Source organism: Aptenodytes forsteri, unplaced genomic scaffold (assembly GCF_000699145.1).
Source record: "Aptenodytes forsteri isolate BGI_AS27 unplaced genomic scaffold, ASM69914v1 Scaffold208, whole genome shotgun sequence".
NCBI lineage: Eukaryota > Metazoa > Chordata > Aves > Sphenisciformes > Spheniscidae > Aptenodytes > Aptenodytes forsteri.
This window is the reverse complement of record NW_008794963.1, coordinates 2303852-2326707: the sequence shown is the minus strand read 5'-3', so window position 1 is coordinate 2326707 and position 22856 is coordinate 2303852. Positions and strand designations below refer to the sequence as shown.

At 38.6% G+C, this 22856-nt stretch overlaps 1 protein-coding gene across 1 annotated transcript in view; it reads right to left on the bottom strand.

Annotated features, from left to right (window-relative positions):
* Window positions 1-22063, bottom strand: part of DPY19L4 (dpy-19 like 4 (C. elegans)) — a 34512-nt gene extending 12449 nt beyond the window's left edge. Inside the window, exons 1-15 of the mRNA XM_009275471.2 lie at window positions 21982-22063; window positions 19539-19646; window positions 17802-17926; window positions 17044-17134; window positions 15176-15297; window positions 14167-14312; window positions 12214-12337; window positions 11508-11642; window positions 10108-10239; window positions 9920-10018; window positions 8616-8689; window positions 6620-6778; window positions 4809-4928; window positions 3580-3700; window positions 2022-2078 (exon numbers count right to left, since the gene is read on the bottom strand). Of these exons, the coding sequence (XP_009273746.1) occupies window positions 2022-2078; window positions 3580-3700; window positions 4809-4928; window positions 6620-6778; window positions 8616-8689; window positions 9920-10018; window positions 10108-10239; window positions 11508-11642; window positions 12214-12337; window positions 14167-14312; window positions 15176-15297; window positions 17044-17134; window positions 17802-17926; window positions 19539-19646; window positions 21982-22060 (1692 nt within the window). The 5' untranslated portion in view covers window positions 22061-22063. The remainder of the gene's footprint in view (window positions 1-2021; window positions 2079-3579; window positions 3701-4808; window positions 4929-6619; window positions 6779-8615; window positions 8690-9919; window positions 10019-10107; window positions 10240-11507; window positions 11643-12213; window positions 12338-14166; window positions 14313-15175; window positions 15298-17043; window positions 17135-17801; window positions 17927-19538; window positions 19647-21981) is intronic.
* Window positions 22064-22856: the final 793 nt, after the last annotated feature.

Genomic DNA, 22856 nt, shown 5'->3' with positions numbered 1-22856 from the left:
AGCCTCCTTTTCTCCAGGCTAAACAACCCCAGTTCCCTCAGCCGCTCCTCATAAGACTTGTTCTCTAGACCCTTCACCAGCTTCGTTGCCCTTCTCTGGACACGCTCCAGCACCTCAATGTCCTTCTTGTAGTGAGGGGCCCAAAACTGAACACAGTATTTGAGGTGCGGCCTCACCAGTGCCGAGTACAGGGGCACAATCACTTCCCTACTCCTACTGGCCACACTGTTTCTGATACAGGCCAGGATGCTACTGGCCTTCTTGGCTACCTGGGCACAATGACGGCTCATATTCAGCCACTTTGTAAGTCCTAGAGCCATTTTGAGCATTTATCGGAAGAAGGCATGACTAGAAGCTGGCCAGCCTTGAGAGGCTGGAGGATGTTCATGCTGTTGTAAATGCTAAGTGAAAGCTACTGGATGCCAGCTCTTTTGAAAAGGATACAGTTCACAGGTTATGCCAGACTAAAGGGACAACTTACTTTGAGACAGCCATAGTGGATAGACAGCTGGAAATGGGAGCCTGCTTTTAACTGTGGAGTTTCCACCCCCATTACTGGGACAATTCAGCTGGCAAGTGATAGCAGTCTACAACCAGACATGTTAGGGTAGCACAAGAACAGCTGCCATATGTTCGTACCAGGGCTGAAAGCTGTAGCAGTATTGTTACACATATGCCTGAACTGTCCCTGGAACAGAAGACGACAGAAAGAGGAACTACTGCTGCCACCCCAAGGAGAACCAGCTTCACTTATCAATCAGAGCCCTTAGAAAAATCTAGTTAGATGAGGGACTATGCCAGACTGAGTCAGAAGGCAGCCAAGCAGAAAGATGCTGAGCTGTACACTCAGCCATTTATAGCCACGGTAACAGATTAAGAGCTTAAGGCATTTGCACTGTCCCGTTACTATTAATCAAAGTTTCCAAGCTCAGGAATGAGTTATGAACCTGGAGAGCAAACTGTTCACCACTGCTTAAAAGCAAAAGCTGGATCTGCAATGGATGAAGCCCTCTAGAGCCCAAACCCCCACACTGCTTTTATTAAAAAATAATCTGAAAAAGAATTATTTGGTCAACTAAACTAGTTTCCTCTATTGTAATACATTTCATAAGTCTTTTGAGCAACTGTAGCTTTTTTTCAGGAGAATATCTACTGCTCTGGCAGAAATGTGTAAAGAGTCAGATTACATTGCAACCAAAATTTCTATTATAAGATAGATGTTACAAAATCTGTTCAAATACTGTTGGTCAAGACTGGCTTTTATATTTGAATGCTGTTTAAAAAAATAAATATTTGAATTCTTATAAAACTATTCAAACTAACTATTTTGAAGATATGTCAGTATAGTAGAGGCTTATACTTTATAGGATATTTCATATATTTTTTGCACTTACAGAAGTTTAAAAAATAATTACTTATAAAGTCTGTCTGTGACTTGCAATAAAGAACTAAGTATTTATTTTAAACATGGAAACATCTGTAGCTTTTCTTCCCTGTATTGTAGTATATACATACCTCTACACAGTGCTCTGCACGAAGGATTTAACTCCATTATAATTTGATGGGAGCTTTTCAAACAGATTATTTGCGTATGGCCTCCCATAATTTTACTTCCATTTAACCTCACTCCCTCTCACTAAAACCAAGATTGGAGCAACAAAGTTTTCAATATCCCGAGTTTTTATTTGGCAGTATTTTCTTTCTTGAGTCAGTTTATATATCCAAAGCGCAATAGCTGAATATAATAAAGTCTTCATTTAATTTAAACACTTATTAATTACAATAAGCGATCATTAACAAATTAAATTGTCAAATACATAATACTGAAAAATGTAAACAGTTTTGTTTAAAAAAAAAAAAAAACAACAACAACAAACCAAAACATATTTTCAGTGGATGACAGCTTTTATTTCACCATATATATTTCATTTCACTAAGTATATTTCATTATATTTGCTCATCATTTTGACTCATATTGTGCCTACATACAAAACAAAAAAAAACAAAGGTACTTTTCTTACCTCTTTCCACAAGCTGAATCCAATTATTGTGGGAACTGCCATACTCAGAATAAGAGCCTAGAAAACACACATTAGAAGAAATGGATTATGGACCATTCTCCATTCCCCAGCCTTGGACTATCTGTTGATTCTGCTCATATAGTAGACTACATTTATGCCTGAAATCTTGGAATGACAGTAGGTGAAACTTCAGTTTTCTACAAGGCAAAAGGCTCTCCACAAACAAGAATTTGCCTAATTTAGCATGGAAGAACTTATTTGACCCACGATAATTTTACCACCAATATTAGGGATGGTTAATTACTGCTCCAATAACAATGATGCAATGTGCACATGATGTAGGGAACAGAAGAAAAGCAAACACCTCTCACATACAAATGAAAATGAGATAATCTGAGAAAGGAAAAAGAGTACGAAATAAGCATGTCAAACCTCTGATCTTGTTGATGTTTTTGTTCAGATTAACAATATTGATATGCAAACCCCAGAAACCCATTCTTCAGCACACCATCATTCTAGCTGATAAAATTTTCGCTTTGTGAAAAGAAGAAAATAGCTCGTGTGGTACAGGAAACATTTGGTAAGGAGTGCACAGAAGGCACTCTCTTGATAATAAGCTATTAACATATCTACTATGTTAATAGTAATAAAGCAGGTCTATATAGCAGAAAACATGAGGTATATAAAGGAATGTGTTTACTGTGTACATGAACATATTGTTACTCCTTGAGTGGAAGAACACTGTCAATGTTTCTGATGTAACAGTGTATGGCATTTTCACAAGTGACATAGTGAATCTCTGTTTAAGTACAAAATATTTATTCCTATAAGCCTCTCAAAATTAAGGTAAGTAATATCCTATCCTTATTTTATTAATAAAATAAATGCAGAAAGCTGCCAAAAATTGCACAAAGCAACTCTCAGCATATTAAGAATAAAGCCAGGGTTGGAAGCGGGGGGAGTTGTTTGCACTGTAGCACAAGCTCATCTTGAATCGCAACACTTCTCTGTAACGGCCACACATAAACAAATCTTATGCAAAGTAATTCCACATACCTTTTCTTATGATGCAGCTTTATTCTCAGCAATTAATACACCTAACTACCACATTTTTAGCCTCATTTCCTAGTGAAACAAGGCTTATATCGGTGCTTACCTACATAAGCTTGCCTGTATGCCTGTACTTTTTCTCCTGCACTCCTCCTACAGAGCGCTTGACCTTCTTGGTCAATCTCAACTAAATATGACAGAGGGCTTGAGGTCTCAAAGATTCGTCAAAAGAAATTAAACAGATGAGTGAAAGAGAGAGAGATGAAAACAGCTTTGCTTCTTATGAGGAAAGGCTGTAGTGTGAACACAACTTTATCACCAGGTACCAGAGAATATGTGAAAGTGTGATATTAAGAATGAAAGACACAGAAAAAGCAGACTACGAGAGATCCACTGCTCACAGAACTACATGTTCTTTTAATGCGTTCTTCTATAGGTCTTAGGTCATTGTTGTTTGAAAAGTTGCTTGCTAGCTGTAATTCCCAAGACATTGGCAACAGCAACTCACCAGCAATATCGGGTGCACAGCTTTCAGTCGAAGCCACTTGAAAAGCGTCATCCAAAGTTCAGGAGAGCACACACCAAATGCAGCAAGCATGCAAACATAAGGTGTCCATAGATATTTCATTCTGAAAAACATTGCAATAACTTAGTTGGGACTCTTTGCATGCCTCTGTATTCAAGCTATTTATAAAAACATTCAGATTTTTTTCATATGTCAAACAGTCTGGATGTTCAAGCAATCTGAGATCAAATTTGATGGCACTGAAGGGTAAACCAAGGAAATCTCTAGCAGAAGAGCAGGCACCTGATTATCTGCTGCAAGATGTAGGAGCAAGATCCAAGGTCAAAGATGACAAAATCCTTCACAGAGTTCAGGGGAGGATGAAAGAAAAACAAAGAGACTAGTAAAGTCACTTGGCTGTTGTGGTTTTCCAGCCAAGCAAGGATAAAAAGCAGCTATTCAGCAAAGCTGTACAGACACTGTACTATAAAGGAGTTCCTGAAGAAAGGAAAGGAAAATATTTAATAAACAATTTACGATTTGCTGGTATTGTCTGCCTCTTAAGGATAGACAAGACAACTACATGGTAACACAACAGTCTGCTCACTTTAAGAATTTGTGAATATTCAGATTTTAGGACGATGAGCATAATACAAACACAAGTCTGCCACCTTCAAGCTGATTTAGCTAAGAGCCGAGATTAGAACAACAACATCTTCCCAACATTAGCTTCTGTAGCTTTAAAGACTAACACAATACCTTTGAAACAGCTTTGCTACTGCTTTAGCATGTCAAGCAAAGGTATACTTCACGCTAGCCTAGACACGAGAAGATAGGTGAGAAATCTTCCACGTTCCAATATTCCAGAACATACACTGTTCATCAAAACACTACACAAGAACTTGCTAGAATACAATACTAAAAGAATTACAGTGCAGTTCTACACTTAAATACCATAAAGAAAATGATTAAAATTTGCTTCAATTAACGTCTCGGATTTTGGCTGCATTAAAGCTTGGAAAACATGTTAAAGAGACTGAGCACAACTCATCATATACGTGTATCCAATTTGTAGTCAAAATTATCTTTGCTATCTCCCCTACTAACTCGTACCACTACATGCTAAATACATTTCTGAAAAGGGGTGAATTTCAAAGGGGTGAATGGTGTATCACGTCCAGTTAGGAACTCTCTGTTGCTTTCAAAAGAGATACATCAAAAATCAGACTTACCCTTCCAAACACATCGCTAGACAACCAAGTAAAATTGTGTGAATTACATGATAAACTATTTCTGGCCTCTCTCCAATTCGACCATCCTCAAGTTTAACTGTCTCTTTCAGTGGTTCACCACTGCAGTTGGAGAAAACGAGACATCACTTAATTCAGACATTATCTCAGGCAAAGGTGCCAATAAAAATACTTTTATGACCTTTAAGTCAGCAGTACACTGAGATCATTCTGTGTCATATCATACAATATTGTTGCACTGCTTATTTGGTTTTTGTACTTCATCAATGATCTATCAGTACCCACTGTCCCTTGTTTTAGACTGTAACCTCTCTGGAGCAATGGCTGTGAATTAATACAATGGGATCACTGCCTATGACCGTGAATCCTATTTTGAGGTAATTCAGCAACAAGAGACAGTCTAATTTAAGAGCATGCACACTCCGCAAACATTTAGATGAAGCATGCTGTACATGCATTCTAAGTTTCTTCATATCATTAGCTTGGTGAAGAATTATGGAATCTGTAGGACGATAATTGTGTATACCATTTTATGACAAAGTAAACCAACAAAAACAGTTTTTAGTCACATTATTATAAATTCCAGTAATATATTATAAATAAAAATCATAACCAAAAATCTTACAACAAATGTTTTTCTACAAACGAGACAGCAAGGCACACAATAGATAACATTTTATTCTACCATGATGTGATTTCAGGTTACAATTTTATAATAAGCCTCATGACAAATGGAAAAATATTTGAGATTATTAACTGCTTCAAAATAAATTAAAAAAAAAAAAAAAAAGGGGGGGGAGAAGGTTTATTTTAAGCTTTTCTTTAAAAAGCTGTTGGTCATACTGGAGTCACTGCTCATTACAAAGTAGTAAATAGCTATTTCAACTACTAGCAAAAAATCGGAAGATTTTGTTTCATTGTTTTGAATATACTATCACACATCCAACTTGACAAACATTTTCATTTATAGCAATATAATCTTTATCTATTAGAAGTCTTAGTCCTTGAAAAAAATCTATTGATTTTTGCTGCAGACAAGTGAGACATTTGCCCTAATACCTGAGCAGTTACACCATTCATCTTCTACCAGGAAAAGATAATTTCCTAGCCATTGAGTTTCCAAGACAAGTTACGCTAGGATCTACAGTCTTGCTATTCTTAGTCTGTAAACAGACAGCTCCATTACCCCTTCTCTCAAGGGAACTGTGAATCACTGTGAAACTAAAAATAATTGAGGCAGTTTTACTTCAGCTCTGTTCCGAGCAGCAAAGGCTGATGGACCTTATCACAGTAAACAAGAGTTTAAAAAAAAAACAACCCAAAAACCAGTGAAGCATTAGAAATCTGAAATCCTCTCAACTCCACCCATGTCATCCTTCACAGTATATAAACTTGAAAAAAACACCCAAACCCAAAACAGAGAAACAAATTCTCTAGCAACAATCAGATAACTTTGCTGTTGGAAGGGGAAAACAGACAAAACATCTTTCTCCCTCGCAATGGGAAGAGACATAAGCATATCACAAACCCTGAGCCAGAGCTCTGCAGGAATTGCACCTATGGGAAAACAAACCAATGCCAACTCCCTGTCTTGACTGGAGAGATGCTCAAGAAGCTTGTCACCAAAGGACTTTCTTTAGGAGCCTCTGGTGGGCCTTTCCACTGATGCTCACACCCTGGCAAGCTCAATGGTGCAACAAACTCAAAGCAACAAACACCATGACCATTCACTTTGACATCCATGAACCTCTTACTTTTAATTTCTTATTTTTCAGTATAAATAAGATACTTACCAAATTCTCCTAAAAATGACCTGAGTTACAGAAAAAAGGCAGATAATTAATACTAAAATATAGAAAGGCAACAGTGATGACTGTGTTAGTCGCAAAAAAAAGTCTTGGGAGGGTGCCTGAAGAGATTCTTGACAAAGGAGCCAATTCATTGTAAAATTCCTAGTAAGGCAAAAACATCCCATTAAAAACAATAATACCCCACAGATTAGAAAAAAACCCAGCACACAACCAATCACAGTTTAACCTATTCATGTCATAGGAAACTATTTGAAATTTGTCTTTGAAAAGTTATCTTTTTATCATTTGAAACTGCTTTGCAAGTACTCCTTAGAGTAACTGTCAAAAGCTTATCTTCCAAAAAAGAATCTGTGATCTGGAGAGACCAGACTACAACTCTTTTATATCACAAAAACCCAACCTCCCATATAACTCCATTATGGGGACCACAAAGCACTTTGTTGTCACAGTGAATTAAGATTTTAGAGATATTGATGCAAGAAGGTATGCTTGTCCTCATTCCAAACAGGGAGATGAAGAAGGGAAAGTGGTCATCTGAGATCACAAACAAGCCCGAGGCACTGCCAAGAATAGAATCCTTAATGCTGAAATTCTAGTTCTGTAGCCGAACCCATTTGATCATTCTTCTTTCTCAATTAACGAGCAGAAAGATTATATACTCTGCCAAGAAGCACTATCAATGTGTATTCTCAACTGGAATTGGTGCAGCATGTGATGCTGTGAATGCATTCTTTCCTTAATTTGTTTCACTTTCCTCCCTCTTTTCTTTTTCTTTTCCCCCAAAGGAAGACTAGAGAACTGAACCACTTTCAATTAGACAGAATCAGTTTAAAGATTAACAGCTGGGCATGTCCAAACTGGCCTTAAAAGACAGATCTTGAAGCTCTTGTGCTGCAAACCATAATTCCAACCCACAGTTACACAATTTTCTAGGCGTAGTTGCACCCAGTTTGTCTCAATCACTGGCTTCATTGCAGAGTTTGACAGCCTGGAAAGTAACATGTAGCAAGTCCCCGGGGATCAAAAAAAAAAAAAATTATCTATAATACCTGGTAGCTGAATAAACTGAAATCCTGACCAGAAGCAGTCCTTTCTTTTCTTGCAAAAACACTTAAGAACGTGCATGTATGTGTGTTAAAGAATGTGTCTTAGTCAATGTCATTACATCTTGTCTTCCAAAAATTCCTCAACAATTTCAATTATGTGTGATGTCATTTTCCACTTCTTCCCCGGAAAGGCTGTGAAGTAGTTTTGTAAGAGAGATGCAGTTCCCAGGAGAGAGTCCCAATTCCTGCACAGAATTACAAGTCTTGGCTTGGGTCCAGGAGGCGTCCCAGTCCTTACCAATACTCCATTTGAAGTTTTCCAGAAAACTGTAGCCATGATGTCTTCTTCTTGTAGACCAACAGTCAGCTCTCACAGATGCAAACAGTTTTTCTTAGAATCACAACAATTCCCTCTGACTTTTAAGTTGTCCCCTGTCCTAATTTCTTCCAAGACATACAGGGTTTTTTTTGGGGGTGTTATTCTTACAAAACAAAAAATACAACCCCACAACCCAACCCTGTTTTGAGACAGCATCGATAGCTCATGGCTCTTTTCAGAGCCCTTTATTTTCCAGGCTATAAGAAGTTAGTACCACCACCTTTACCCTATTATCTTTGCTTTCAAGTCTCATTAGAAACACTAGATGGGGTACAGAAAGTTTTTGCTCTTCAACGTCAAAAGAAAACAAAAATCTATGAAATGCTTTCACCCCAAGGCATGAAAAATATTGAGGTGCCTCAGAAACCTCAAAATCCTAAGTAAATTCTGTATATGCATCTTTTTTTAATTCAATCTTAAAACCAGGCGACAAATAGAAACTGTTTCCCTAACTCCTCTATAAAATTCTCACAAGCCATTTAAATTTTATACTTCTCAGAGCAGTTTCAGAAGTTTGGACATCTTGGAAGGTGTAAAGAGTTTAAAAACTTACTTAGTTGTGTTTAAGCCAAGTTTTACTTCAATGAACTTCAGCAAATGCTCATTTTCTTTATGAGGAACAAACATCTGAAAATTAATTTAGCAGAGAAAAATCTTGTCAAGTGTTGGAAGCAGCTTTAACGTAGTCATTTCATTCAGATTACAAAATGGCAAGGAACAATCAACTATTCAAGATTTGGTTATAACTAACAAATGTGATTAAGTGTGCCAATTAAGGTACCAGTGTAGTAGTGTAAATCTTCACTTAAATAAATCTACCTTTAGGGTTTCCTTGAGAATATCATTCCCTTAATTTCATTCATGTACCCCAACAGGAGGCAAGTGAAAAGCTGTCAACAAGTCGTCAAAAGACTACCAAATGGTGTAAAAAAGATCATGAAAAACGGGCGTGGACTTACCCCCAAGCAAGCCAAAGAACATTGTGTTTGCCTCCACTAAACAATAGGACTGCAGCCTAGCAAAAGTTACGAGCATTTGTAATCTTCACATAAATTGTTTGAGCAGCCAAAAGTTCTGTGTACTGTCTACGTAATTTAACTCTTATTTTTCAAGGTTAGGTTTTATTTTCCTGGACATACAGCAAGGCTAGCCAATCTGAATGGCACAAGAAAACAATCAGTTCTGAGCATTCTCTCAAACTTTTTAGGGTTCACTAGGTTCTTTATTTTTAAGTTGACACTGTTAATTAACACAACCAGGGTGAGTTTGAGACATAGAGGAAAAGCACAATAAATTATGTAAAAGGCTAGAGCCAGCAAGAGGGAGTTGCTAATCAAAATACAAGACCAGGCTAAAATCCCATTGTGTAATCTCAGCTCCTAGCTGACTCCTACACTAAGTGAAGGTCTCTGTTCCCATGCTCTAGTTGAAATGTAATTGAACATTAACATCTACCCTGAGACTACTCATACCTGTTCCTGGCTACCAGGTCTTCTCCTTGCACAAGAATACTGTTTTAATATTCAGCCCAGTTTGTAGAGGCCATCCAAGTTATAACAAAAACCACATTTATGAAATAGCTAAAGTGTGATTTAAGGAGTATTTCTATACTATGCTTCAACCTCAACCCAAAAGACCAAAACCCTAACAAAAACCAGCTGCTTGAGTTGTTAGGTAAAGACTTTTCATGCAGATAAAAAATTACTCAATTTTTAGTACTCCAATTTGCTGTGAATTAAGCTATGAACTCTCAGATCAATAAGATAAGCAACACTTCAAAAGATTTTTCCAAGATACATCTGCAACTTGCCATTTAGATTTTGACAATTCAAATCACTTTTTATAGAGGAATCTTACCTTTAGTAAGAAGTTTAGTGTCACTGTTATTGTAAGTACCAAATAAATGTACATTATTTTCAGCAATCTTGACATAAATGTACCTTTTTTCATATTCATCTGCAAAAATATTTTAAGAATGCCATATCATTTGGAGTTCAATTTAAATAATAAAAAGTACACTCAGAGTTAGAGGAGAGTCTAGTTACCTGAAGGCATTTAGAAAGCATTAAAGCTGCTACAAGACTCAGTAATGGTGACACTAGTAAGGCTGAATTTTCAAACTGCAAAAGGTACCCCAAGAAGAGAGAAAACAAGTAGATTTTGTATACTTCATGCACCTGTTGAAGAAAAAATAAAACACAATAAAATAAAATTACAGTGGATATATGTCTTGCTTTTTAGAGCAGTAGATAGCTCACTCCATTCCTCTGTCAGGGGATTAATGGATCTCTATCCTCCAACTCATGAATCCAGCAGGGTACCGTTTGGCTCTGTAAAGTATTTCACATCAAAGTGATCCTGGTCAGCCTCAGTAACTAGTGCACAATTACTTCACATGAATTCTGTAAAAATGCCAAAGGTAGTAGTATTTTACAATGTCCCCATTCTGTAACAACTCACTGTGATGCAGCGTGAAGCAGTAACCACAATGCAACAGTATGAAAACACACAATTTGTGTGGAAAAGCTGAATACTGTAAAAACATGCGCTTTCCTTGCCCTCTCAATAACTTGTTCATTTAACCTATCTCAGGAATACACAGACTGTTACTGATATTTTCTGTTATTTACTAATTGATAAGCAGATTTGTAAACCCTGACACTTGATTCTTTAGACTTTTACCAAAACACCCATCTTCTCCCTTACATTTTAAGGACCCTGCTTTGAACTAAGATAGATCAAACATCTCCCACTGCTGAGGAACAGGAAAAAAAGCAATTGAAAGAAGAGGTGACGAATTAGTATTGCATGCAGTATGAAATGGAAGTTATATCTAATAAAACTAGAAGGCACACATGTACGAAGTAGCATATATACCATTGCAACAGGCAGAGTAAAAATGCAACATTTCTAAGAACCATTTTGCAGAATAAATTCACATACTTTCTTGTACTGAAAAATCAATTGGTCTTCAGCATCTGTCTAGCTTATTTATTGGCTAAATCAGTACAGGGCAGGCCATTCAGGGTGAAAATGAGCCCCTTAACTGCACAGAGCCACCAGAGCAGTTTTTTGGTCAGCCCCACCCTGCTGTGAATAGGGAAAGGAGAAGAAGAGGCACCTAGGCCAAAAAGGATGCATGACTGAGTATCATTCATCACACTTTCAGTTCTCCAAGGATGTTTCAGGTCTCAGAAGCTTTGTTTAGCTTCTGACCTTTTGTTAGGAAAGCTGTCCCAAACACAGTAGTCCAAAAGAGAGTGAGTTTAAAGCCATTTTATTCTGCCAATGGAAATGACATGCACTTCAGCTGGACCCAGGCTGCAAGACACTCAAGTCATCACTCAGTCTGTGCCCTTTGGAGCTCCTGAGCAGTATGTATGGCAGGCTCCTCTGAGGCTGTATTTAAGTCCCCAACTATCAGTAGGTTGAAGAGTTCTAATACCTTCTCTGTCTGTGCCAGGGCAAAGCTGTCTAGCAGAAAAAGAGAAACAGCCTGGACAAACAGGAGATAATGACTGTATTCCCACATCATCATGAAGGTATATGTTGAAGCACTCACCAAAAGGTAACAAAACTTCTAGAGAAAAAGAGAAAAACAAAAAAGGTGTTAATTTCATACCTATGCATCTCTGTCACCAAGTAACTGAGAGGTCATTAAAACAGAAACCATGGAAATTCGTTATTATTTTAGGAAATAATTAAAACACTGACTGCAGACATATTTAACATGTTCTCAGATGGAAGAAAGTAATTACTGAAACATTCAAAAACTTTTAAAGCCAATCAGAAGAAACATCTTTGACAGAGACACAGGGAAAGGAAGTTACCACCATCTTCTCCGAGCAACAGGAAGAACAACAAAATAGTTTACATAGTTAGAAAAATTCTGCATCAGTTTATTTTAAAAAGACAGCATACAGCTCATTACCACACTGTTCTCTCTGAACCCTCATGGGGGCATAACAGGGCAGGGCATGAGTCGCTCAGCAAAAACTGCACATGCCTAGGTGAAATCCAAGTGGCTGTTTTGAAAAGAACAAACAAAACATCTACTGTTTTCTGCCTAGCAGGGCAATAGTGACAGAGGTAACTATTCTAGAGCACAGTTCTACCAGCAACTCTTTATTAGGAAATTAATTTTGCTTTACCTCAGCAGAACAATTTAGGTTTTTTTTTAAATAGCCTGTGAGGGCTGCTACTTGACATGCAAAATATGGCAAAGCCCAATTTTCCCTTGATGGTATGGAGTAATCAATTCTTGTTGTATCTGTCCTAGAATAAAGTACAGACAAACAAAATTATTGTAAGATTTATGGAACAAAAATATCAAGGAAAGCCTAAATGTCACTTCTAGTTATCAGTGTGGCCTTGCAAGCAAACTACACCTATTAGGTGTAAAGTAATACTGACACAATTTCGCTACTGATACAGGTCACAAATTTAATATCAGCATGGAAGGTCCAATCTTTACTCATTTATTCAGCAGGTCTCCTTATTAGGTGGCGTTCATAGGACTGAAGCCAAAAACTGTCCACCTCCAGCCTTTTCTGACTCACCACAACACTGTGCAAGCCGGATGCACCATGCACTGCTTCTGCCAACCTGCACTGTGACAACGGAGCCTTCTTTGGCCAGGAGCAGTGCTAAATGGTCTTATGTCCATAGGCAGGGGACCACTGCCGTAACAGCAGCTTTTCACATTATGATGAAAATCAGCTCGTAGCTGTGAGAAAAGACTCCTTTCAGTTCTCATACAGTATGTTTTAAATAAGTGATTTAGGCGGTCGAGCACAACATAGTTAGAATCCAAAGTAGTGCTCCCCCGTAGCAGCAGCACCAGCAGATACTCTGTCTACAGGGAAAATTCTGCCCAGCAAAACAAGAGATTAAAGCTGGATGGGGAGCACGGGCCAGAAGAGCAGCAGGATCTTCTCATGGAATGACTTGACAGTATCTGCACAATTAGAGCTGTAGGAGAAAGTTTTAAAAAGTGCTAAAGTGACTTAGAAGCACAAGTCACACTTTCAAATGTGATCAAAGGCATCAGTTTCAGAGGTACATAGTCTTCTTTGTGTCTACTATGCGTTTAAAAAGGAGCCTCAAGCTCCTTTATCATTTAGCTATTTGAAAGTGTCACCTTTCATTTTTACCTCTGAAGCCTCTTACAGAGGCGTATTTGGAGCTTTTTAAACCACTGGACCTTTCAATTTGTTAACAATGTTTAATCTTCTTTGCTGTTGAAAAAAATACAGATTTATTCACCATTTTTCCTACTTTCCACTGTTCACACCAGCTTGATGAACAATATTTTTAGCTACTAATCACAGATTTGGTCATGATGACTTCACACTCCTAAAAGACGCTTCCCAACAGTTCAACTTTAAAGGTATATCTCTAACATTTTGCTCCTCCATAGCTCTTTCTTTCAAGTGCTCTCAAGTTCATAGAAAGCCCCAGAGCTACTTGGTGACAAACCAGGAACCTGAACACAAGTTCTCATTGCCCAAACGAGGCTCCCTATTATTGTGGTGTTTCATAAAGGGAAGGGACATTTTTTGCAAGTGAAACGTTTTAAAATAAAAAAATCTTGAGATCAGGATCATCTAAGAAGATGCCACTTTGCGCAAAAACCCACTACAAAAAGCAGATTAAGAAAAATATCAAAGACTCTTTACAAGGAAAATGCACTTGGTCATTTCCTTCTAAGCAACAGAACAACCATCACAATACTTAGAGCTGGCCACAGAGAGCAATTCTGTTTTACAGCAACTTCGGAAATTTGTTTTAATTCTTCACCAGCCAAAACCAAAACCTTCTGAGGAATGTTTTTGCAAAATGGAATTGTGTGAGAATACTCCTATATTCACACACATACATAAAGTCAGTTCAACTGGCAGCGTGGATGGTTTGGACAACAGGAGGCCTTTCCATTAATAAAAGCATCATGAGAATCAGTGCAACTCTGGGAAATGTTTTTTATTCAGCATAAGAGCTTGCTCTCACAATGAGAACACAAAGTTTAATAGAAAGCATTTCAATCCGCTCTAATATTTTAAAATGCCTTATTGACAAGCTAGATTGTATAAAGATGTTTTTCTTACCTGTTAATAATGAACCATGCTACAGTCAGCATTCCTGCCAGCCAAGTCCCACTCATAACCCAACTGGTTACAAACAATGCAGTCACATAAATTCCCTGCAGTCCAAAAACTATACCAATGTAGAAATACACTGGTTCAATAACTTCCTGAAATTACAAATAAAAACGAAGAGACATAGCGGCAACTGAGCTGAAGCTGGAAATGATTACTATTTACTATTTGCATACTGCTAACAGTGTGCTAGGTGCTTTACAAACAGGTAAGAGATAGCCCCTATTCTAGAAAAGTACTGAGCATGCTTTTATTTTGGGCTCAGGGAGAACAAAGCAGTGTGAATTAAGAGCACACGTCAGGACTCAGCTTGCTAGTGCCATGATTTTTGTATTTGCTTTAGCATGAACACTGTATGTGTCAGATTTAATAAATCTATACTGCAGTGAGCTATAAAGTTCACAGGACTACTGGAAGAAGTTATGTAGGGGAGGAACTTGGAGAAGTAAAGATGTGGCAAATGGTTCCAAACACAGAGAAGCATATATTAAATAAATAAATAATAAAAAATAAAGATAAATGAGAGAGGACACAAGTATGCAGCATAAGCAGAACAAAGCCTGAGTAGAGCAGAAGGAGACAAAAGGTTTATCTACAAAAGTGTTTTTCCCTTTTATCTATACAGGAATGGGTAGAGACAGGTACCACTATAACAGACTTCTGTACTCCGAAGGAGCTAACTTTCCTGTTTTTACTGGATAGCACAGATACTCTCCACATTTCTAAGTGGTTTGTAGGAGTAAAGAATAACAGACAGAAAAGTTTAGCGCATATAAACCCCCAAAATCCTATGCCAGAGACTGATCAGAATTGAGGAAAACCTGGATCTGGTAAGAGGCTTAGCTCAATTAATTCAACAAAAATTGCATGTATTTATTGTATGCAGCATAGAAAGTCTCATACACACACACATACACAACCTTAATGAAAGCACAGAAAGTAGGAGAAATGCACATACTTCGCTACCAGATGCTTGATATAAAACACTGGCAATCAACTCTGGGTACAAAGTCATTTGCTGGACTGCATTTATCGTCTTCAGTGATATTGTCTTATTGTTGTGTGTCAACTCATAAACACCTATAGACAAAAAAAATATATTATTCTTGGAATCACTTACTATTGCTGTTCTTAAAAGAGGTGAAAGTGTACTCAGAGGTAGGGGGAAACAGATTTCATCATTAAAGCTACTGATTCACCACTCCCAATTTTAAAGGAAGGAGAAATTTATGTGCCAGATGCCATTCCACCCTACTGATTTAGCAACAAAGTTATTACCTTTTTTTGATCTAGCCTTTAAATAGAAGGCCCAAAACTAACCAGCTGAAGTGTAGTCTTTTCAGCAACATACTGATGCAGCTCTGGAACCGGCTACCTACAGATCACCTTCACAGGAGGTTCTTAAGAAGTGAGACAAAGATCTAACAGGGATGAGCAGGATGTATTAAACCTGTCTCCGCAGAGAGGTCAGATATGATGGCCTCATCACCCTTTTCAGCCCTGTGTTTCTGAGACTTCTAAGAATCACTCACTAAACACAATACGCCTTTGTATGGGATTGAGATGAAATTGAAGCTGGCGTACTTGAAGGATACATCATTCTGAGATATTAAAATTAAAAAACTGACGTCATTACTTAGGACAATAGAGGGAAGAGGAAAAATAATCCAAATTAGAGAAAGAGAAAAAAAAGGAACAAAAACCTCAACAACAATGCAACAGCCAAACAAGATTACTGTTTCCAGCTCTAAGCATATCTTGGTGTGTGGTCTGCAGCTGGTTCTCTTCAGGCCAAACCAGGTCTTGCAGGACTTATAACTGGGTTCAGCACAGCTATGATAGACCTTTGAAAACTGGGTACCCCCATAATACCTAGTAGACACGTGAGTCTATCTGTCTGCAGAGGCAGCATACATGAATGAGGCAGTCCATCTATCCACCACATGGGTAATCTCCCCAGAGATAATGACGAACTGACTGTACCAAAGACCTATTATATATTGCTGATGAGCTACACATCAGCTGGGAAACTGTTCAACCAATAAAACTATACCTGCAAAGTTTAACTGGCTTCGGATGAGGTTTCACAAGGGGACTGAACTAATTCAATGGCTGATCACTGCGAGACAGGGCTGTTCGCTCCCTCTTCTCTCCTGGAGTTCTCACCTTTTCCCCTTCTGAACTCACTAAACTAGCATGAAAGCGTTCCACCTTCTTTTCATTGCTTTAGTTTTCTGCTGGTTTAGGGACCTGGGGTCAGTGAGCTCCAGAGCCAGTGCAGGGTAAAAAGCAGGAGCGCAAAGGGAGAAGAGACCATTGCCACCCAGTTTATTCTCCTTCCTGTTGGTTTCTGTCCCCATTGCTCAGTGCTTATCAACATCTATTCATCATAGCTGACAGGAGTAGAAACCTCCGGCAGGGACAGGATTGAGCAGATCAACTCTTGACAGAAACTGTTCCATCTTCCGACAGAGTATGGAAAACAGTCATTTCCATCCCCCATTAAAGATCAATTATGCTTAAATGGCAAAAAAGCCCCTATGTAGCATAGGCAAACCTAATGATAACTTCCATATGGGGCACTATGAGAGTAATATTAATCCTATTCCAGAGTATTGATTAAAGGCAATCTGCTGGAATACAGGATAGTTAAATACTGTTTTTTAAAAGGCACTGAAAAGTTAGGTCAGCATGCAGTTTTTAATTAATCTGACTGATATACCTATATAAGAGTGTAAAATCAGCCTCCCCTGTCTGCAGGAGTTTTTTACTGTCTCCAAAAGGAACAGGACTTTTCAAGGTTAATAAAACAAACAGGTTTTGTACCTCTTTCAAAGGAAGGAGCCTTTAGCAGTTCTTTATAGAATGAGTAATAAATGGCGCTGTCACCCTGAAATGTAATTTCTCGTTCAAGTTCCTAGAAAAAAAAAAAATTCACCTCCTGCAATCTCTTCCCATAGAAGACTATATATTTTCAGACAGACTGGTTTTGTAATACAGCACATGGTTATGACTCCACTGTACATCTTCAAAGTATTCCACAAAACATTAATCTTCACAGCACCTCTGTCAAGTATATAATGCTCTCTATAACTTAGCAAACATGCTCGGAATCAGAGCAACTCAAATCCACATTGTAAGTCAGCACAAGATCCACAGGATCCTTTCATATTCACAAACCTGAATTTCATTCAACTTTCCGTACTTCACTAAATAATACAGTTCTTTAAAAAAAAACAACAAACCCACAACAGAAAAACATACATTCCTGTTGTTTAGCTTATGCAATCCCAGTATGCTTCAGTTTTTTCTCCAAATTTTAGAAAGGTATTTCAACAATAAAGGATGGCATGGAAAAACATATAAAAGCATGACAAGACAAGGCCACTGTTAGTAGGAGAAACACTTAAAAATAAAAGAAAAAAAACCCCACGCAACAAAAAAAAGAGACTATACCAAAGACAGAGGCCTGACTAGAACAACATGGGATTCTGCAAGCAAGTAGTTCCAACATGACATGGATCAGATTTGATTTCAAGGACATAATTTGACTTTTGTTTCAGTAGTTTAACTTTTTTCTTTACCTGCCTGCTGGAAAACCAGAATTTCCGTTCATGATATGTTGAGAGGTACACAGCATACATCATTCCACTAGTGACTGCCGCAAGACAGCCAAAGAAAAGTTTCGCAAAACGCTGAATTAACATATCTGAAAAGGGACAGTGAAAAAGCTAAAATAGTCCAGAGGACTTAGAAACAAACAGTATGCCCTAAATATGACTCATTTCTAAACAGCAAGTAAACAGAATCATAGAATAGTTTGGGTTGGAAGGGACCTCTGAAGGTCATCTAGACCAACCCCCTTGCCGTGGGCAGGGACATCTTCAACTAGATCAGGTTGCTCAGAGCCCCGTCCAACCTGACCTTGAATGGTTCCAGGGATGGGGCACCCACCACCTCTCTGGGAAACCTGTGCCAGTGTTTCACCACCCTCAGCATAAAAAATTTCTTCCTTCTATCTAGTCTATACCTACCCCCCCTTAGTTTAAAGCCATTCCCCCTTGTCCTGTTGCAACAGGCCCTGCTAAAAAGTTTCCCACCATCTTTTTTATAAGCCCCCTTTAAGTACTGATAGAAGCATGATAATAATAATATGGTTTCCATGTTTTTCTTTTTTTAGATTAGATTTTACTTCACAGGTCTTAGATGATCACAATAATTATGTTGGCATTGGGGAGATAAGAGCAGAAAGACGAGGTGGAAAAAATACCTAGGCACCTTGAACTGGATGCCAAATCAACTATACTACAATCTACCCCCCTTTAGTTTAAAGCCATTCCCCCTTGTCCTGTTGCAACAGGCCCTGCTAAAAAGTTTCCCACCATCTTTTTTATAAGCCCCCTTTAAGTACTGAAAGGCTGCAATAAGGTCTCCCCGAAGCCTTCTCTTCTCTAGGCTGAACAACCCCAACTCTCACCTTACTGGCATCAGAATTATCACACCATCAGCAGTACAGATATATCGAGAACTGGTTTGTTATTCCTGTCCTGCAGTTTTCTTTCCCAGTTGTTACCATTGCTTCATAGGACTCAGATAAAATACTCACACGCTACCCTGCAAATTTCTCTCCATTCTAGTAAGCTTCATTTTCAAAGGAATTCCAAGAAGAAAAAGTGTCTTCCAAATAAACAAAGCAAACTCTAGATTTTACCCAAAACACCACAAACTTCTTAAAGACATTAACAGAAAGAGGTGGTAATACCACATCTAACATCAATACTGAGACATTCAATTCCCTGTTCTGTTTTCAAATATAAGAGGAAGGAACTAATCTGAATTTTACCAAACTCATTCAATGGGTGTCTACTTCACCCGTAGCTCCCTCAAGTTAGTATGCACTTTTAGCACTTGCCTAAAATTACACCTGGTTTTAGTTCTGTTTCTTGAAAAGCTGTAAGGACTTTTGTCCGTTCTTGTTTCACTACCATTACTTCATGCCTTTCAGCTTCCCAACCGAAAGATCATTCCAGGCGCAACTGAAATATTTATTTGTACTCAAATAGTAACAACAGTAAGATTCTTAACCCCTCTGCCTCTCCCCCCCTAACCTGAAACAATCCAGGACTACCATTTCACTCTGCAATACATAAAATGTCATTAGAGAATTCTAATGTGCATGCCTGTTTTCTCTTGAAACATTCAAAAACCTAATTCAAAATAAGTCTGTTACAAATTACTGTGCTACAAATATCTTCCCGTAAAGTGTAAAAGAATAATGAAAAAAAAAAAATCAGAAGTTGGCTAAAAATTCTGTAGCTTACATTTTGGCGATCTTCCCAGCTTTGAGTTTTCTTTGTTTCTCTCCTCTGGAGCCATTTTGTCAGATTCTGTGCAGTTTTGCTTCTTTCTCTGTCGCAGGTCTGCTGCCCCTGAAGACATTTTTTTTAAGTTATTGCAACACAATACCTAAAATCACACTCTGAGAAATCCACACAGCAGCAGGTAACAGCCAGTTATTGCTACTGGTTCAATCCCACAGCAGATATATTTGACAAAAAGACTGAATTAAAGTATTTCATATGCCTAACTAAAATAACAATGTAACAATACAGAAATCAATTCCTATGTTATTCCTTAGAAAATCCGATAGTTTTCTCTTGAGGCCATACTCTGGGATTACCCAGAACCCAAACTGGAAGCTAACTGGTTTATTCCATGGTGAACGTATTACACAAATGAAGGAAAGCAGTAGTTTAGATAAGTTGATACAGACACTGGGAGAAATTTGTGCCAATTTCATTCTACTCTCATCCTGGTTTTACCCTGCTATGGTACAGTAGTGTACCAAGCACATTACTATAATACAAAGATTGCGCTAGTCCCATTACTTTTAAATTGAGCTGCCTGTTATTCATACGTGAAAGCTTTTATAAAGTAAATATGTCACTTTTTTTCCTGCTTCCAGATCTACTGGAACTAAGCAGATTTATGAATTTTTAGTCTAACATACAATTAAAAAGCCCAGTCTGCTAGGCCACACAGATCATATCACAAGACTGGGGGCTTCTTCGGCTTCTGTTAACTTTTCTGTAAACAACAGCAGTTTGAATCCCTGGCCCTTTTATTTTATAGTCTGAAAGGCAATGACGCTAATTCACAGAGTGCAAGTCTCCATACAAAAAGACTAATTGCAAAAAATCTGTTATAGTTACTATATTAAAGATGACATCCATGTGTGATGACAAGGTTTAACTGTAACTCATGCTCCAGAATTTTTAGCTATCCAGTTTGATCTACCGTCCAACATTGCTTGAAATTTTGTAGCCACTGATTTCCTCTGGACTTATACCAGCTCTTTCATAAAGCCATTCAACTTCAAACTTGAAGTGTCAATCTTCACATCCCACAATAAAACTTTTAATTACTCTGGTTGTATATTACCTCAGGTCTAAATCAGTCTACTTTTAACTCCCAACTGTTAGCTTTAAAAGTTAGAAACTAGAGATAGTAACATAAATAAACCTTTAAAGTGGTGTCTGCCTGTGTCGGGACACCTGTATTTGTGTTTTAACAGGATTTTCAAAGCAATTTATGAATTATCCTGAGCAAACCAAGATCTCAATGATAACATTTTTCATGGAATGAACAGAAAATGTCTACCTTCTTAAACAAGACAAGAATTGGAAAGATATTAAACAAAACAAGATTTAGGGCATTCAGTATCGCATTTACCGTTATGTCAATCCAAAATGAAATATACACCAGTACCTCTTCATGTCATGTATATTAAGTTAATCAGCAATGCAAACACCGAGTGCACTGCAACTAAAAATCACTTGTACCACACAAAATAAAATGAGGGGAAAAAAATTAGATCACCAGAATGGGCAGATACGTGCTTGGAAAGACAACTGTCTGCCCTTGTCATCCTAGTTATGACCAAAGCAACAGCAGTGAGAACACTGGAGGAAAAGGCATTTATTTTGTTTTTCTGGCAGATAAGTGATCTACCTTGGAAGTGTAACACACTTATAAAACCTAGAGATAGCAGCAATAATAGAAGACTCCCAAAGAAAGAACAATTTAAAATTCTATTTCCGAAACAAGTACATCTCTGTAGGCAAATGATCTTCACCTCGGTTTTGAAGACTGCACAACAGATTCCCCCCAAAAGCAGTAATAAAGAAAGATCCAAGCATGCTACTTCTGTTTCTTTTGCAGCTGCCTCAAACAAGAAAAATGCTGTTTCCACTTCTATGAATCCTTTAAATGGGGTGAAATGAAAGTCAAACAAGGTGACAATTAAAAATAATCTAGGATTTTGAATTGATGACACAGCCTCTAGTACCTCTCTATCCAGCAAGCAATTTTTCATCCAAGATTGCTTTCTAGTTCCCTGTAAGTTCCCAGTATATTTTTTTCAACTCTTGTTCAGAAAACATGTTCCACTTATTTTGTGTATCTATTGCAGAAAAGCATAACTCATTGCTCCTGTGTGCCGCTATATTAATCCATTTTTCGCATGCAAATTGAGCACTGTCTGCAATTCTTGTCCTCTCATCTAAAGAAGGACAAAGTAGAGCTGGGAAATGTTCAGAGAAGGGCCACAAGGATGATCAAAGGTGTGCAGTGGCTCCCATACGAGAAACAAGGAAGCAAGTGAGGATGCCTCAGTCTGGAAAAGAAGATGACCAACGGAAACATGCCAGAGGTCTACAAGCCAGTGAAGTGCACAAACAGGCTGAATAGAGAGCAGTGATTCACCTTCTTTTCTAATACTGGAACAAGAAGTTATCAAACAAACCCAGTGAGTCAGGCTAAAAGGAACCAGTTCATCGCACATCACCTTCATGCAGATCACTCCTACCCAAAGAATGTTCTGTAAATGAAGAGTTTACATAGATTCAAGAGAAGAAGGACACATTCATGGAGGACAAATAGCCGAAGACCACTAAATACACGGAAACCACATCCAGCTCAGAAAGTCCCCCAGCTGAGAACAGTTGGGAGGCTGGAATATGCCATGGGACAGTATCGCATATGCTTATTTTGCTCTTGCGTTTCTCCAGGTGCCTACTTACGGTTATGTTTCTGTTGATTTCCCCAAGAAAACTAGATGCCATGTCCCAGTCCCCACAAAGGGGGTTAGCACAAAAGAGACCTGGAGAAAAATGATCGGGGGTGGGGCTAAAAGTGAAACGAGAGAGGAGACAGACTAAAACATACAAACGGGGAAACGGAAGGGATGCCAACGGAAAAGCACACTCACGGAGGCATCCACAGAGCCGATGGACGCTGCCCCGGGGTGCTCTGCACAGAAGCAATACCGGGCGAGGGCAGAGAAACAGACCCCAAGTTTCTGGGCTCCCGTCCACCCAGCTTCCTCCCGCTTGATGCTGCAAACGATGGGCTGCCCTGGGCGGGGAAGAACATCCACAGAGCCGATGGACGCTGCCCCGGGGTGCTCTGCACAGAAGCAATACCGGGCGAGGGCAGAGAAACAGACCCCAAGTTTCTGGGCTCCCGTCCACCCAGCTTCCTCCCGCTTGATGCTGCAAACGATGGGCTGCCCTGGGCGGGGAAGAGGAGGTCTCGTCAGCGGCCCGAGGGGGGGCCGCCCAGGCGGGCACGGGCTGGGC